This window comes from Coenobita brevimanus, chromosome 35 (assembly GCF_032717465.1).
Source record: "Coenobita brevimanus isolate Jiangsu-jjx chromosome 35, ASM3271746v2, whole genome shotgun sequence".
In the NCBI taxonomy this organism is placed as follows: domain Eukaryota; kingdom Metazoa; phylum Arthropoda; class Malacostraca; order Decapoda; family Coenobitidae; genus Coenobita; species Coenobita brevimanus.
In genome coordinates this window covers 289,922-308,344 of record NC_136988.1, presented here as the reverse complement: position 1 = coordinate 308,344, position 18,423 = coordinate 289,922, and the positions used below count along the sequence as shown (strand labels likewise).

The 18,423-nt window shown below is 43.1% G+C and overlaps 1 protein-coding gene across 1 annotated transcript in view; it reads right to left on the bottom strand.

Moving 5' to 3' along the window:
• Positions 1-1,628: 1,628 nt before the first annotated feature.
• The window catches only part of LOC145396235 (all-trans-retinol 13,14-reductase-like), a 33,869-nt gene continuing 17,074 nt past the window's right edge, over positions 1,629-18,423 (bottom strand). Inside the window, exons 5-14 of the mRNA XM_080269668.1 lie at positions 18,229-18,361; positions 17,370-17,532; positions 12,974-13,094; positions 11,021-11,118; positions 9,905-10,007; positions 7,478-7,671; positions 7,086-7,200; positions 6,436-6,596; positions 3,963-4,113; positions 1,629-3,384 (exon numbers count right to left, since the gene is read on the bottom strand). Coding sequence (XP_080125794.1) covers positions 3,227-3,384; positions 3,963-4,113; positions 6,436-6,596; positions 7,086-7,200; positions 7,478-7,671; positions 9,905-10,007; positions 11,021-11,118; positions 12,974-13,094; positions 17,370-17,532; positions 18,229-18,361 — 1,397 coding nt within the window. The 3' untranslated portion in view covers positions 1,629-3,226. The remainder of the gene's footprint in view (positions 3,385-3,962; positions 4,114-6,435; positions 6,597-7,085; positions 7,201-7,477; positions 7,672-9,904; positions 10,008-11,020; positions 11,119-12,973; positions 13,095-17,369; positions 17,533-18,228; positions 18,362-18,423) is intronic.

Genomic DNA, 18,423 nt, shown 5'->3' with positions numbered 1-18,423 from the left:
AACATCACCTCACCTCCCTCCCTATCCCACAAAAGGAGGATGGAGGACTGCTGGATGAGGGCAACTTCAGCCTGCAGTCCACAGGGTTCTCGGTCTATTTGAATCAGGAGCCACAACAATTACTACTAATACTATTACTACAGTCTTCTATGGTCGGGCTCTCACAACTTTCAGGTATAAGGGACTGAAGAAGGAGGCTGCTAGAGATCAAGCAGTGTGGAAAGCTGCCATTAGGTGACCAAGGCCAATGCATGTACTGTATGTTGGCGCCTCTATAAATGATACGATTATAAGAAGCAAACTGAGACTCGGAAATACACACCTTGAGGATGGCTGGTACATGTCCCTTATTACAAGCTAAAGTTATTATAGTACAGTGTACAGGTTTTATATACCATACTTGTAATGGTTTCCTGTAAGCCGGGAAACCATTTAAAATGCTGGGTGGTAACCATATAACCAACCCACACATATTTCGTATGTGTCAACAAGTGGGTTGGTGGAGGGTTAGTGCCCCCACCCCCCACTGAACAAGTAACTCAAAAGACAAGTGGACCCCTTATGGGACTGTGACATCTGGCTATAGATAGATAGACAGACGGTATATTAGTCTATCTATCTATCTATTGCCAGACGCCTCAATCCCGTTTGGGGTGGCCACAAACAAATCGCCTCCAAGTCGCCCTGTCCCCCGCCATTTCACTCCCCTGCTCCCAACTCACACCCCCCTCTCTCATATACCTCTTAGTAACCTCTTAAATATGATAACTTCTTTTTCCAATTAATCACTGCTGCCTCCATGGGATTTTATTCAGCTAAGTGGAGGCATTTTAAACTGAAGGGGTTATAGTATGTTTTGTTTTGTTTATAATGGTTCAAATATGCCTGCATGTGTTAGCCCTTGCTCACCTAATGGCAGCTCTTCGTGCTGCTTGATATCTGGCATCCTTCCTATTGAACAGAACAATCTTGTGGGTTTCTGGCCTTTGGTTCCTTCTTCCTTGCATTAAAAAAATAAATAAATAACATGCTAGTAAGGATATACGGCATGACAGCTACATTTCTCACTTACACTGCTACATACTTGCAATTTACCATATTACTGTTTACATAATTAACCCTTTACTATCAATTACCACTTCATACACAAAGTGATTACTGCAGTGGCTCCCTTGCATCAGACACAGTTCAATTTAAAAGGCATAAATCGGATAAAACCACATTTGAATTTAGAGGGTAAGAATCGGACAGAAAGACACATTTGAAATTAGAAGGGAAAAATCGGATAAAAACAAATTTGAATTTAGAAGAATCGCATAAAAAAGAGACACATTTGAACGTAAAAACTGGATAAAGACACATTTGAATTTAGAAGGTAAGAATCGGATAAAAAGACACATTTGAATTTAGAAAGTAAGAATCGGATAAAAACATATTTGAATTTAGAAGATAAGAATCGGATAAAGAGATACACATTTGAACATAAAAACTGGATAAATTTGATAAAAATAGGACACGAGTGAATTTAAAAGGTAAGAATCGGATAAAAAGACACATTTGAATTTAGAAGATAAGAATCGGATAAAAAGAGTGCTAATAAAAAGCAACATCTCCAATAAAATGTTCCTTTATTTCAGGTTAAAATCTTTATTGACAAACCACTTTACTGTGAGGCAAATATGGACTGGACAAGTGCTAAGTAGGGATTTTTGTTATGTACTACAATTACCTTCAGCAGCTTTACATCTAAACTGTGTAATCCAACCCATCGTTACTCCATTTTCATTTGATTCAGGATTACTTTCCTTCTGTTACTCGGTCATATTATTACTCGATTTTTCCATTACCTGTACACCTGGGAGACAGTAAATTTAGCTATATTTCCTGTGTTTACATCTAATTTAAACAAGTATGACTACAACAGGTGGGCCCCTTTATACGAATGAGATACTTTAATGGAGGGAATCTCAGACAAGAGAAAGTCATATAACGGAGTGGAAAAAAGGGCCATGAAAACTTGTATAACTTTTCTGTCCAACTTTCTAATGCAGGAGTTAACCGTTGCTCCCAGTCCTTCATGTATGCAACAAGTCCACTCTGGAACTGTCTCCCTCTGGCTATAATTCCTACTGCCTGTGACCTTCAGTCTTAAATGCAGTGTGTCCAGGCATCTCAAAATGAATAGATCTTGAATTTGGCTCTCTGTTAATTTATTTATTTTTTCTGGGAGGGAACAATATTGTGGGCTTCTGGCCTTTGGTTCCTTCTTCCTTGTGTTAAAAATAAAAATAAAAATAAATAATAGTAACAATAATAACAATAATAATAATAACTATGGGAAAAACAGGGTAAGGTTAACTGACCCAGCCTGTATGACCGACTCTGGGTGTAAATTGCCCACTCTCGTATCACAGGTTTCTCGTAAAGTGGATATCGTATAATGGGAGCCACTTGTACTACTATTACATCAGCACAACTACCACTACTGTTACTATAATTGTAAAACCATCACAGTATCTTACTCTTTTTTACTTACCAATAACTTCAATTGTTTTTCTCTTATATGCTATAATTAGGAACATTTCGTTACTTAAGTCTTATGTGTTCTGAAATTATACATGGTTTATGCAATGCGTCCATCATCCACTCACTTCATGTAGTGCTGCTTACTTATTCCTTCACCTTTATCACTGTTTTTTTGTCTGCCCTCCTCTCTTCCTATTTCTTCCATCTTTCCTGCCGCTTTTTATTCTTCTTCTTTCCTTTTCAGATGGCTTTACATTGAGTGACAAGCCTAATGGTTCATTTACACTGATGGGTGGTAACCATATAACCAACCCATACGTGTCCCTTACATGTCACCTAGAGGGTTGGCAAAGGGTTGGTGCCCCTCCCGGTAAAACTAGTTCAAAGACAAACAGCCACCCCATATGGGATTATGGCGACTGGCTATACATAGATTAAGTAATACCATAAGCAATTTATTTCAATGATGAATGAGTATAAAGAATCAGCAATTTAAGTATGAAACTGCAATGGCTAATCATTTGGAAGCATTAATATCACAGTACAATAAACAAGCTACATAAAGGATACACTAAGCTGTACAAAAAGTAAACTACTGTACTGTACATACAGATTTAAACTACTGTGTACAACCAGCACCTGTACAGTACCTAAATAACTGGAGACACACTGCAGTGGTATATGGCCTCAGTGCATGTGGTTACTCTTTCTTTTTCTGGCCTGGTATGATCTGATTGTGAAGTGCAGTGAGGTCTGACATGACGTTGCGCTGAAGGACAGAGGAAGCGCACAGGACGCCTCCATACAGAGCCCCTACGAACCCACAGGAGCATACATCCTGTCCCGTCAGGTACAGACCTATGAGAGAGAGAGAGGGGGGGGAAATGGATCAGCCTACATTTAGTCTATTATTATTATTACACAGCCTGTGTAGGTTTATATCCAAGGGATGGTTGGGGTTTATTGCTCATGTAATGCCACTCAGGGATGAGTGAGGCTGATCATTCTCTTCTTAAATGTCAGAACCAACTTGCCTAGCCTGGGGCTGCTACACTCCTCATGGGGCAAAGTAGGATTGGATGATGGATGGATTATTATTATTACCCTACGTGTCAAGTGGGGTTGGTGGAGGATTAGTGCACCTCCCTGTAAAACAATTAACTCTAAGCCCTTGGCCACCCCGGTTGGGATACATGGCGTCTGGCAATGAATGAATGAATGAATGAACCATATTATTATTATTGTCATCATTAGGCAGAACTTTTTCTCACCTAAAGATGAAGTAAGGTAGGAAAAATAAAAGATTGTTTAGTTTACATTCAGCTGTAAGCTGCATGGGAACTTGCTTGCCTGGGGTTGATGGGTCTGCTCAGTTAGACAGACTGGGGCGGCACAACAACAGCTACAGGCCACTTCATTATTCTGTCCATATTTACCTGGTATGTCAGTCTTGGGGCGGAGGATGGCGTTGTTCCAGATGGAGAAGCGATCACTTGTGTGGTCAAGGCCGTAGATTTCCCCCTTTGGTGCTGCCAGGTAGTGATTGTTGGATACAGGTGTGCCAATGTTAACGTAGTCAATGTGCTCCTACAGAGGGAAGCAAAACACAGCACATATCAAATCACGAGGCTAAGGTTTCAGGGAAAAAAATAAAAAAGACATCATGCTCTTTCAACCTCCACATCCCACCAAACACCACCTTTCATACCAGCTGCTCCCCTTGCAACACCACACACACTGCTTTAGCATTGCCAACCACATACCCACTGTATACTCACCACATTCTTCATATCTGTTTGTTTCCAATTCACTAATCCCTAACTTTTCCATCTATCTATCTATGGCCAGATGCCTTAATCTCATAACGGATGGGCACAAACAAATCATCTCCACGTCACCCTGTCCCCTGCCATTTTGCTGCCCTGACTTTTCCACAACCTTTAACTGATTCATATGCCATTGTTTTGTTTCTCAGTTCCCCAGTGTCCAGTTTTTCACTCTGGAGCACTTCTCGTTTCCTTTATTCGTCATGCTCCTCTCAGCTTTACACTGCATATCAGAACTGTACTATTTGAACCTCTGCATCTCCTCACTGCAATATCAACACTGCATCTTCTAAATGCAATATCAACACAATTACCAAGCATCTTTTCCTCTATATGCACATAATCCTGGCTCCTTTCAACACCCTCTCCTGTCTCTCTATACCTTAAACATTTGTGAGCTTCTTTGTTCTTAAAATATCACTAGGATGAGCTGAGAGATGGAGTGGAGAGGTATATGAGAGAAAAGGGTGTGAGCTGCGAGGAGGGCAGTGAAATGGCGGGGTACCAGGTGACATGGAGGCAATTTGTTTTTGGTCACCCCTTACAGGATTAATGCATCTGGCAGATAGATAGATAGATAGATAGATAGACATAACTACCTTTTCTGACATTTCCATCAGTCACTGTTCATTTTGGATCCCACCCATCTCTTCATAACATACCATGACGCTATATACAGTGCCAGTATGAAGTCTCCTGTTCAGGTTTTGTTTCATTTATATCATTCTGCTTATAAAGGCTCCAACATGCTTGCACGCATTGGCCTTGGTCACCTAATGGTATCTCTCCATGCTGCTCGATCTCTGGCAGCCTCCCTATTCAGTACCTAATCCCTAACGTCATACTCTATGGTCTTGTCTCAGGTCTTTTTCAGTCTGCCTCTTGCAACCACCAAATAATACATCTTCAGACTGAGGGGGTTAATTCTCATCGTCATGTCCCGGATGAGTTATACACCAATACAGTATGGGCCACTTCTTCTATCTATCTATCTATCAATACCGAGATGACTTAATTGTTATACACCAATACAGTATGGGCCACTTCTTCTATCTATCTATCTATCTATCAATACCGAGATGACTTAATCCCTTATGGGGTAGCCACAAACAAACTGCCTCCATGTCACCCTGTCCCCTGCCATTTTGCTGCCCTCCCCCCAACTCAAACACCCCTCTCTCATAAACCTCTCTACTCCATCCCTCCATCTCAACCTCAGCCTCCCCCTCCCTCTCCTCCCCTCCACATCACTCACATACACTCTCTTAGTTTGTCTCTCAGTCTCCACCCCCTCAACTTACACAATCCTCTCTTATAAACCTTTCCACTCCAACCCTCCATCTCATCCTCAGTCACCCCTTGCCTCTCCTCCCCACCATTTCACTCATACACTCTTCTAGTTAGCCTCTCATTCCCCATCCCCTAAGCTTATCCTCTGTCATATACCTCTCCACTCTATCCCTCCATCTCATCCTCAGTCTTTTGAGGAAAATCCGCAAAAGCAGTGAGAACAAATCAATATTATTCATCCCGTCTTCTTCTGTCTGTATTTCCTACTGCCTATGACCTCCAGTCTTTCAAACGCACAGTGTCCAGGCATCTCGAAATGAACAGATCTTGAATTTGGCTCTGTTATCTTGTTCTTGTATTTTCTTGAAGGGAACAGTCTTATGGGCTTCTGGCTTTTGGTTTCTTTTTCACAATCATCATCTGGACCTCCTTTCCCACCCAAGGGCAGGGTGAGGAGTAGCAATGTCCAGACAGCCCAAAGTTGCCCAATCCAATGGGCCACGATTCCATTCACTCATCATTCAAGCCCCCGGAATCCTGGCTCTATTGGATACGCCAAATACATTCACCACGTTCTGTAGCTTCACATAAACGTTTCTGATAGAGTCAATCCAGACGCTGCCACGTTAAAAAGGGGTGCCAAATCCCTAATCATGCACTTCTCCTCAAAACATTCATCCAGCCAGCTCGATCTCCTGTCAGCTCCTCCAAACCTCTCTTCCTCACACATTCATCCACCATATCTCTCCACCTTCTCCTTGGCCCACCTCGCCTCCTTGCAAAAAAATCCTACCTTGATGTCAGGGAATACACTACAGGCCTGCTCGACTGCCTTGTGACCAAATGTGTTCTTGATAACCTCGTACTCATCGCCGCGTTTCATCACACGACACTTCTCCCACTCCGCCACCCACTCGTACGGCATGAACGTCACCAGCGCCATGGTTGTCTTGCCTGAAAAACACATGAAAAAAATGATAAAGGGTGAGAACATACAACATCCACTTATGTCTGTCTATGTATCTATAGCCAGACACCATAATCCTGTAAGAGGTGGCCATTTGCCTTTGAGTTAGCTGTTTTACAGGGAGGAACACTAACCCTCCACCAACTCACTTGTTGACACACAGGGAACACATATGGGTTGGTCATAGTCATATGGTTACCACCCAGCATTGTAAATGGTTTCCTGGCTTACAGGAAACCATTAGGCTTGTCACTCAAAGTAAAGCCACCTGAAAAGGAAAGAAGAGTAATAAAAAGTGACAGGAAAGATGGGAGAAACAGGAAGACAAGAGGACAGACACAGAAAAACGATGATAAAGGTGAAGGAAGAAGTAGGCAGCATTACATCAAGTGAGTGGATGATGGTCACCACCACCTACTACAAACCCCAGAGTCCACACAGTAATACCAACACATAACCCACCACCAAACACTCACCAGGGAATCGCTTCTCCCACTCTGGATCTTTGGTGGATGGGAAGGAGATGAAGAGCAAAGGGAAGTCCACATCCATGGCCTCCTCCCGACTCAGCTTCATGAAGTCCAATGACAGCTGTTTCAAGGAGAATATATGTAATTAATTAGATGATGAATGAATGAATGAATAAATGACTCTAGTTCATTAATAAGTTCATCCTAACACTATTTCCTTGAGAGAGAGAGAGAGAGAGATGAGTGGGGATCCAAAAGACATCCAAATAACGCAAGGAGTGATCACAAGTATGTCAAATCAACACTATGCACTTCACCTTATCTATCAACACTATGCACTTCACCTTATCTATCAACACTATGCACTTCACCTTATCTATCAACACTGTGCACTTCACCTTGTCTATGTCGTTGCCGGGGAACAGCCAGGCGTTCCTCCTGTGTATGATATTCAGCTTTTCCGTGGGACAGTTTATGCCGACGAACACAGACAAGCAACCAAGGCCGTGGGGTTGGGACTTGAGAAACGGCCACAGTCGAGAGGTGGAGGCAATGGACTTGGGAAGCAGACGCTGCATTGTGTTGAACGCACCTGCAATAATGACAACTTGCATCCATCCATCCATCATCTAATCAACTCCATAATATCTATCTATCTATTTATCTAAAGCCAGAAGCCATAATCCCATAAGAGTTGGCTGTTTATGAATTAGTGGCTGTATGAGGAGGGGCACTAACCCTCTGCCACCCCACTTGTTGACACGTAGGGAACACGTATGGGTTGGTTATATGGTTACCACCCAGCATTGGAAATGGTTTCCTGACTTACAGGAAACCATTAGGCTTGTCACTCAATGTAAAGCCACCTGAAAAGGAAAGAAGAGAAATAAAAAGTGACAGGAAAGATGGGAGAAATAGGAAGAAAGGAGGGCAGACACAGAATGAGGGATAAAGGTGAAGGAAGAAGTAGGCAGCCCTACACCAAGTGAGTGGATGATGGTCGCCACCACCTACCACAAACTCCAAATTATACTTTTCATATCATACTTTTCCACCCTGGTTTTCATAACTTTGCAGCTTATTTCATATAGCCCAAAGGCAGAAAAAGAAAATACTACAGCTCTACATCCTTCCCACAGCACTTCTTTGTGACTACCATCATATTCTAGTGTCAATCTACTGCTACAAGTCAATATGGAAGGTGATGACACATTTAGACCAGGTTTGAGTAAAATGATATAGTTTTAACATAACTGTACTGTAATTTCATCAGGGTAAGCTTGATTTTGTTTTCATGCCACGCTAAAGTCTCACTATAAGATGATCTGGCCACTATGCGCCGTCATACCATCCTCTTGCAGCTGCCACACTCAAACCTCTGTCTTGTGTCAAGGCTCTTAGCACCAGTCACTTCTTCCCTCTGCCACTCTGTATTTCACTTCTTTTACACATTTACCTCTATCTACAGCCAGATGCCTCAATCCCATAACGGGTGGCCACAAACAAACTGCCTCCATGTCACACTGTCCCTTGCCATTGCACTGCCCTCCTCCCAGCTCACAACCCACTCTCTCATATACCTCTTCACATTTACCTCACTTTCCTGTCACTGCAATTAGTACTTAAACTCCCTCACCAATTCAAATCCACATTCACCACTATACCACACTCAGACTCACTTCTCTCTCAACCATCACTTTATTCTTCCTCCTCATCTGGACCTCCTTTCCCACCCTTGGGCAGGGCGAGGAGTAGCAACATCCAGACAGCCCAAATCTGACCAATCCAATGGGCTGCGCTTCCATTCACTCGTGATCCTGCCTCTGTCTGATATGCCGAAAACATTCACCACATTCTGCAGCTTCACATAATGTATCACTTTTCTCTTACCAACATTTATTATCACAGCAACACACTCAGAGACATTAACAAAATTCTGTATCAATCTGTTAAGCACTTGTACATTTTAAGTATCAATAAAATTACTGTTACTCCTAATGACATGGGTAATAAAGGACTGGATGATGGGTGAAGAAAAAAATAACTCATGTTTAGGATTAATATTAGAGATGTACCGATATCAATATTTTGATCAATACTGATACTGATACCACAAAATTGGAATGATACCGATACCAGTGCACTGGAGACCAATCTAGTAGGCTGTTGCCCATACTCGTATGACTTTCTTTTTTTCAAGTTTGTCATTAAATTACTACACACCAAGTACTCAAAATAATATGATACTAAATAACTGAATACCAATAATTCATTTTTCATCCCTATAAAACATCCAAATTCTATTTAACAAAATAACTTCCAGTGAGTGACATGCTACGGACTAAATTCCTTTTAAGTATCGGTAGTATTGGAAGAGAATCAGCCGATACCAATTCCAATACTCTACAAATGGGTGATACCACCGATGACGATACACTGGTACATCTCTAATTAATTTAAGAGCCAATTCCAGTGTGTGTGTGTCCCTAACTGTGTCACTCATTCACTCACACACAAGGTATGTTAAGGGGTGGGAGGTATGGTACTGTGTCTGGTGTGCATCTGGAGTGTGTCTGGGATATGCCTGAGGTGCATGTGGCCAGCAGCTGTGTGTCTGAGAGGTGTGTCCATAGATAAATGACACCTTTTAGGGGATGTGTTGGGGTGGTGGGTGCAGCTATCATAAGTGACCTTTGTCTTGTTAGTAGAGAAACATGCGTAGATATCAGCATGCAAGGATGACTTGACTGACATAAGCTTCCCTGAATGTCAAGGGCTATGGGTAACTTTTGCTACATGGCTACATTTCCTGATACTCAACCCACCGGCATCAGAAATCACACGCGGTGCAGTAACATTCACCACATCCTTTCCCTTCTTCACCTGCACCCCAACAGCACGTCCATCACTGATCAGGATCTCAGTCACCTGGAAATATAATGTACTGTTTAGTAAGTAGACTAGACACAGCAGAACAGTGATCATGCTAGCCACAACCTGGCAAGTACACTAACTCCTCATTTAACAAACTATTCTACTACTACTGCTACTACTAAAACTCATTTAACAAACTATTCTACTATTACTACAACTACTACAAATGTTCATGTCACTGTTTCCTATTAAGCAATCAAGATATGCAGTGAAAGGTCAGGTTTGATAAATCTCACACAAACATTTATCCCAATATTTCTTTAATTTCCTTACCTAATATATAATGACACAACCAAAAATTCAAATACATTCTACCATTAACCTATAATCCTCAATATCTCCTTTCATGCTGCAATATTAAACTCACTTTAAATTAGTTTCACTTAACATAACAGCTTTCAAGAATACTGCTACAGAGTTCGGCGCTAAAAAACTGTTCTGTCTTAAAGAGAGTCAAATACAGCTACAAGCCATCCTTCCTCAAAGCCCACCATCTCTATCTTATGTGGTTACAAAGAATCTATGGGAGGGACATATCTGAGCATCCAGTCAGGGTAGGAAATGGGAAACACTCTTTACTAAGGACCTGATGCGTCTGAATCCGAAAGCCTTCAACAGTCCAAGGGCCCTTCTACTACCTGTATATCTATCTATAGCCAGACATCCTAATCCCGTAACGGGTGGCCATAAACAAATCACCTCCATGTTGGCCTGTCCCCTGCCAGTTCAATGCCCTCCCCCCAACTTACACCCCCCTCCTTTATATACCCCTCCATGCCATTCCATCCTTGGTCTCCCCCTTCCTCTCCCCCCTTCCACCTCACTCACATACACTCTCCTCATTAATCTCTCACCCTCCATTCTCTCCTCATGGCCAAACCACCTCTATGTATGTTTCCTAACGCTTTCTGTTACATTGACATCACATATAAATGCTTCGGGATTACAATTTCTTACAAAAATCCTTATAAAAACAAAATGTGCTTAGCAATAACAGTGATACTAACCTCTGCTCGCACTAAAACTTTGCCCCCAGCTGCCTCAATGACAGGGATGATGTTGAAGGCAATTTCTGAAGCACCACCCACTGGATATGCTCCCCCATCTGAATGACAAGTAATTCTGGATTAATATATACTTGCTCTTCTCTATAAACATTCTAGAAAGCAGGTAATGACAAAGAAATGAGGAATAAACTAAAAATAAATGTACAGCTTATAACACCATCCATTTATCTGCACAAAATACCATCATACTGTATTTATAAGTAGCAGGTAGCTGGCTAACATCACATCTGTGTTTAAAATCATCTGTCTATCTATTCTATCCATCTATAGCCAGATGCCTTAATCCCGTAAGGGGTGGCCACAAACAAACTGCCTCCATGTCGTCCTGTCCCTTGCCATTTTGTTGCCCTCCCCCCAGCTCACACACCCCTCTCACATACACCTCTCCACTCCATCCCTCCATCTCATCCTCAGCCTTCCCCTTCCTCTCCCCTCATCTACCTCGCTCACATACACTCTCCTCAGTAGTCTCTCGCTCTCCATCCTCTCCACATGGCCGTAAGAACAATTTGTGACTATGTTCCATTCACTCTTAACTTTGAGGAGTGGCCGTCTCTTTCAAAGCTCGGTTGATCTATAGCTCATTCACCTTAACTTGGCTGAGATTTTGGTCCTTTTATAGCTTATTTCACATAGTTAAGTGGCAGAAAGAGACAATGCTATGGCTCTATATTCAGTACTTTCCACAGCAATTCTTTATGATTAAACACTCAATCTTGTATTAACCTACTGTTACACCTCGGCATTAGAGATGGAGTGATGGCAATCTTAGGCCAAGTAAAGGTGAAAAGAGTATAGTGGACAGCTGAATCTGAGTGCTTTTTCCTTCTTTAACACTAGCCATCCATCCATCCACCATCCAATCCTATGTTGCCCCATGAGAAGCGTTACAGCCCAGGGCTAGGCAAGTTGGTCCTGACATTTAAGATGAGAGTGACCAGCCTCACTCATCCCTGAGTGGCATTACATGAGCAATAAATCCCAACCACCCCTTGGATATAAACCTTCACCAGTTCAATCCGATTGGAGTGCTGCAATTACCCACTAAACCACTAGGCGCCAAAATTTAGTTATATGGTTACCACCCAGCGTAGTAAATGGTTTCCTGGTGTACAGGAAACCATTAGGCTTGTCACTCAGTGTAGAGTCACCCACAGGCACAAGGAAAAGGAAAGAATGAAGGAAAGAAAGAGAAAATAGAGAGTGTAAAGTCACCTGTAGGCAGAAGGACGAGGAAAGAATGAAGTAAAGAAAGACAGAGGAAGAAAGGAAAGGCGGGAGGAGAGGAAAGGGCTGACACCCGAGACCAGCACTACATCAAGTGAGTGGATTGTGAGTGCCCCCACCTACCACACTAGCAATGACAAAGAAATATTTCACTGTTTCTGCATTGTCATACTGTATTTTGTCGTTGCCTGCATGTACTGGCTTCAGACACCTTATGGCAGCTCTCCACACTGCTTGATCTCTGGCAGCCTCCCTCTTCAGTCCCTTATCCCTGAGGTCACATTATGATCTCATCCCAGGTCTTTTTTGGTTTGCCTCTCGCATCTGTACCCCGATGTTCACACTTCTCACCCTCCGCATCCAACTGTCATCCTCCATCCTCTCAACATGCCCAAACCATCTCAATCTACTTCTCCTCATCACAGCACCAATACACTCCAGTCCCATCTATCCCCTTAACTCTTCCATCGTAAACCTAGCTCTCTCTGCCCTCGTAGTCATGGACGCACTGCACACCCACCTAATCACTGTCATTTCAGTATGTCTGAGCCTGTGAACACCCTCTTCCTTTACTGCCCGGGTCTCACTACCATACAGCATTACACTCCTAACATAAAATTTTTTGTCTGAATAAGGAATGCCTGTAATGCAGAGAAACTGGCCAACCTTTGGCAAAATGTGAATGAAGGAGTGACTGCATGGGGAAACCAGCCTTGCTCGGGGGTGTACCAAAGTCCCCAAAGTTGTAGCACAGGATGTCACGCAGCTCCTGAGTTTTGACCAAGTCCTGAAGGGAAAAGAAAAATCACGAGCGTTATTATACTGCATGTAACAGCAATGGGCTTTAATTAATCTCTGCAAATCACAGGAGGGTCATGAACTACCTATTCTCTATTCTACCTACAGCCAGATGCCACAATCCCATATGGGCGGCCCTTTGTCTTTGAGTTAGCTGTTTTACAAGAAGGAGCACTAACCCTCCGCCAACCCACTTGCTGACACACAAGGAACACGTATGGGTTGGTTATGTGGTTATCACCCATCGTGACTATCTGGCTTATAGGACACCATTAAGCTTGTGACTCAATGTAAAGCCACCTGAAAAGGAGAGATGAGCAATAAAAAGTGACAGGAAAGATGGGAGAACAGGAAGCGAGGACAGACACACAAAACAAGTAATTTTTGCCACATCCAAATAATCCTCATCCAAATATTCCTCCACACTACACCACAAAACCTCCAACGCACAATCTAATCTACAGTGGATTCTCGAATTTCGACAGTTTAGAATTCGATGAATCAAATTTCGATGCATCTTGGAGTGGTCCGCCTACCTCACTTTTCGATGCAAAGTCGCGTATTTCGATGCTCTCAGGGCCAGACTCCAACCAAAACAAGCAAAGATAATATTTTTGATGCGAACCAAAATGCTAGAAGTGAAGGAAAATTATAAGAAAATGTATGAGCCTAACATAATATCGTGTGACATGTGTCAAGAAGAGAATTAAAATTCATCCATCCATCCATCCATCAACCAATCCTACGCTGCCCCATGAAGAGCATAGGAGCCCGGGGCCAGGCAGTTGGTCCCGACATTTAAGATGAGAGTGACCAGCCTCACTCATCCCTGAGTGGCATTACGTGAGCAATAAACCCCAACCACCCCTTGGATATAAACCTTCACCGGCTCAATCTGATTGGAGCGCAATAATTACCCACTAAACCACCAGGCACCAAAATTTGGTTATATGGTTACCACCCAGCGTAGTAAATAGTTTCCTGGTGTACAGGAAACCATTTGGCTTGTCACTCAGTGTAGAGTCACCCACAAGCAGAAGGAAGAGGAAAGAAAGAAGGAAAGAAAGACAGAAGAGGGAGTGTAAAGTCACCCACAGGCAGAAGGATGAGGAAAGAAAGAAGGAAAGAAAGACAGAAGAGGGAGTGTAAAGTCACCCACAGGCAGAAGGATGAGGAAAGAAAGAAGGAAAGAAAGACAGAAGAGGGAGTGTAAAGTCACCCACAGGCAGAAGGAAGAGGAAAGAAAGAAGGAAAGAAAGACAGAAGAGGGAGTGTAAAGTCACCCGTAGGCAGAAGGACGAGGAAAGAATGAAGGAGAAAAAGACAGAAGAGGATGGAAGGAAGGAAGGAAGGATGGAAGAGATGACAGGGCAGACACCCGAGAGCAGCACTACATCGCAACATCATTTATTCATGTGTGGAGCGCACGATGATAAGGGTCCGAGACAACTCACCGTCAAGTCAATTCGCCCATCAGATAATTCCCCGTCAAAACATGGACGATTTCCTTCAGGACAATTCGCACCCTGGACTATTCCCCGTCATTCTATAAACATACTTACAGTATTATTAACTAATCAATACTTTAATAACTCGAGGATATAACAAGAGAAATTAAAGAAAAAGAATCAATAACAGAAATACTACAACAAAATGAATTACAGGTGGTAGCAATTACAGCAGGCAGAATACTGAAATGAAGAGAAGTACAGTACAGTAATTATGAATATAAGGAGCAACATAGAAATGAACAATGGAAACTGAGAGAGAGAAAAAAAAAAGTCATGTTGTGTAAGGATAAAAGCTCCTGCATGGGAGTAGGCACCACCAACAACAAGCCACGTGCAAGGTGATGTTCTGTTGTCGGCGGCCATCTTGCGACTGTCCTGCCAGCAGCCAGCCCTCTACAGCCAAGTGCCGCACTTTCAGCCTGTACCTTCCACATGTGGACATGCATTTCACTTCCAATTAGTTGTATGTATTTTCTTTGTATTTTCGGGACAACTTACCTGTTTCAAGATGGGAAGCAAGAGTGGCTCTTCGGGCAGCAGTGGTAATGGGCAAGAGCAGCCTGGCACCTCTAAAGCTTCACAGCCAAAGGAGAAATGGCAATACAGGAAAGGGTAGAAATACACCAAGTATACACTTGCTGACAGTATGGCAATACAATGCAGAACTACAGTTACTTAACCACAAGTTTACAGGGGGTGTGGGCAAAAAATAATGATTTTACGTAGTTAGGTTCGGAGGCCCCGGACCCAAACTAATTTTCCCCATAAGTTCAGTTTAAATTTTGATTATTTGAATTTCGTGGTGATTTTTAGGTACCCATGCCCATCGAAATTCGAGAATCCATTGTAATTTACCATAATTTAAAAATGACACCAATTTTCTCTTAATGAGTTCCTGTATTGGGGCTGGCCATGTTACGGCTGATGTTTTCTATGAATCAGAAGCTAAAACAAATGCTAAATCCAGCTAGTTACTTCCCAAGAGCTTAGGATACCACTTGTAAGGAGAGATTAATGGAAGCAATGTCTAAAGCCTCTGTCACAAAGCTCCTCCAATGCTGAATAAAACAGTCCTGAGCTGGAGAGAATATAATCTTAAAACAGCATCAGACTGAAGGGGTTAAAAGAAAATGCAGCCTATGAACTCCTGTGGCATAGAACCATTTCATCAACTGCCAAATTAACCTGTGGGTTCAGTCCTTGCCTTTATATAATCATCTTTTTATACTAACTTTAGGATTGACTGCATGGAAGACATTGATTTGCATGATTATGGAAGGTAATGGCAACTATGACATGAGAATCTGACAGCTGAATGGAAAGGTCTATCTATCTATTTATCTATCTATAGCCACTATTAGCCAAACGCCTTAATCCTGTAAGGGGTGGCCACAAATAAATCGCCTCCATGTAGCCTGATCTCTCGCCCTTTCACTGCCATCCCCCCAGCTCACAACCCTCTCTCTCATATACCTCTCCACTCCATCCCTCCATCTCATCCTCAGTCTCCACCCCCCCCTCCCTCCACCTCACTCACATATACTCTCTTCATTAGTCTCTTGCTCTCCATCCTCTCCAGTCACAACATAAATATCACTACGGTTCTAACATCACTATTATTAATCAGTGGTGCTTAACAACCTGACTTACGGTATATTTCATTCTTGCTTCTGTCAGGTAATTTTATTTAACTTAAGATGAGTCCCAAGCAGCATCAGACTTTATGAAGGCAAAAATTAACCCATCCAGATTAAAAAGTCTCCCCTAATATGAAGAAAATCACGTGGAAGTAGCAAAGAAATAAAAAAATAAAAAAAAGTGGGTAAGTAAATTCCAAAGGTGGTGGTGGTGGAGGTAACAGCAGCAGCCCCAGGTTCACCTCCAATGTGAAACTAAAGAATGGCTGGCTGAAACTGACCTCCTCTGGCAGCCCCCATCCTCCTTTCTGGGGTGGGGAGGGAGTTGAATGGGAAGGGAGTTGAGGGGGGAGGCAGTTGAGGGACATTTGTATGAAGAGCGACCCAATTACATCAGTGCCACCACAAGATGCCATCCCTCTCCATCACCACCACATGCCATCTCTCTCCATCACCACCACATGATCCCTCTCCATCACCACCACATGATCCCTCTCCATCACCCACCACATGCCAACCCTCTCCATCACCATCACATGATGCCATCGCTCCCCATCACCACCACATGATCCCTCTCCATCACCACCACATGATCCCTCTCCATCACCCACCACATGCCATCCCTCTCCATCACCACCACATGAACCCATCCCTCTCCATCACCACCACATGATGCCATCCCTCTCCATCACCACCACATGATCCCTCTCCATCACCCACCACATGCCATCCCTCTTCATCACTACCACATGATGCCATCCCTCCCCATCACCACCACATGCCATCCCTCTCCATCACCACCACATGAACCCATCCCTCTCCATCACCACCACATGATCCCATCCCTCCCCATCAGCACCACATGATCCCTCTCCATCACCACCACATGATGCCATCCCTCCCCATCACCACCACATGATCCCTCTCCATCACCACCACATGATCCCTCTCCATCACCACCACATGACCCCATCCCTCCCCATCACCACCACATGATCCCTCTCCATCACCACCACATGATCCCTCTCCATCACCACCACATGATCCCTCTCCATCACCACCACATGATCCCTCTCCATCACAACCTCCAAAGGTATCCGTGAACAACAAACTTACCCACACCACATCCTTGCAGGTCTTGGCATTCCATTTGTAGAAGTTAGTGATGTAATTAATGAGGCCGGTGGACTGGAGTAACGAAACAAGCCACAGTGGTAAGAACTTGACAACTGTGGCCTTATGCCAACCTTCTGACACCTCTTCCACCAGCTTGAAGAACCTGCGTAGGAAAAGGAGAAAACTTGAGCTGCCTGATTCCATCTATCTATGGTACCTATAGCCAGACGCCATAATCCCGTAAGGGGTGGTCTTTCATTTTTGAGTTAGATGTTTTACAGGGAGGGACACTAACCCTCCACCAACCCATTTGTTGTCACATAGGGAACATGTGTGGGTTGGTTATATGGTTACCGCTCAGTGTTGTAAATGGTTTCCTGGCTTATAGGAAATGATTAGGCTTGTTACTCAATGTAATGCCACCTGGAAAGGAAAGAATAAAAAGTGACAGGAAAAATGGGAGAAATAGAAAGAAAAGGTGAAGGAAGAAGTAGGCAGCACTACATCAAGTGAGTGGATGATGGTGAGAAATAGGAAGAGAGCAGGGCAGACTCAGAAAAAGAATGATAAAGGTGAAGGAAGAAGGAGGCAGCACTACATCAAGTGAGTGGATGATGGTGAGAAGTAGGAAAAGAGCAGGGCAGACCCAGAAAAAGAATGATAAAGGTGAAGGAAGAAGTAGGCAGCGCTACATCAAGTGAGTGGATGATGGTGAGAAATAGGAAGACAGCAGGGCAGACTCAGAAAAAGAATGATAAAGGTGAAGGAAGATGTGGAGGGACTACATCAAGTGAGTGGACGACTGTTGCCACCACCTACCACCACACCTTAACTCATGTTATACTTTTTTTTTTTGTACCTAGTAATGTTATCAGCCTCATGTGGGAATTTCTCCTTAAGGCTGTTCTCCCATCGTCCTGCTCCCCCCATCACCGGGTACCTGCGTGGCTCTTTATCCTTCTCTGAGAATATCACTTCATCAAACACATCATCTGAAAAAGAAAATAGTCATCCCTTAACATCCACATTTTTAAATATTCACGGTATTAAATAT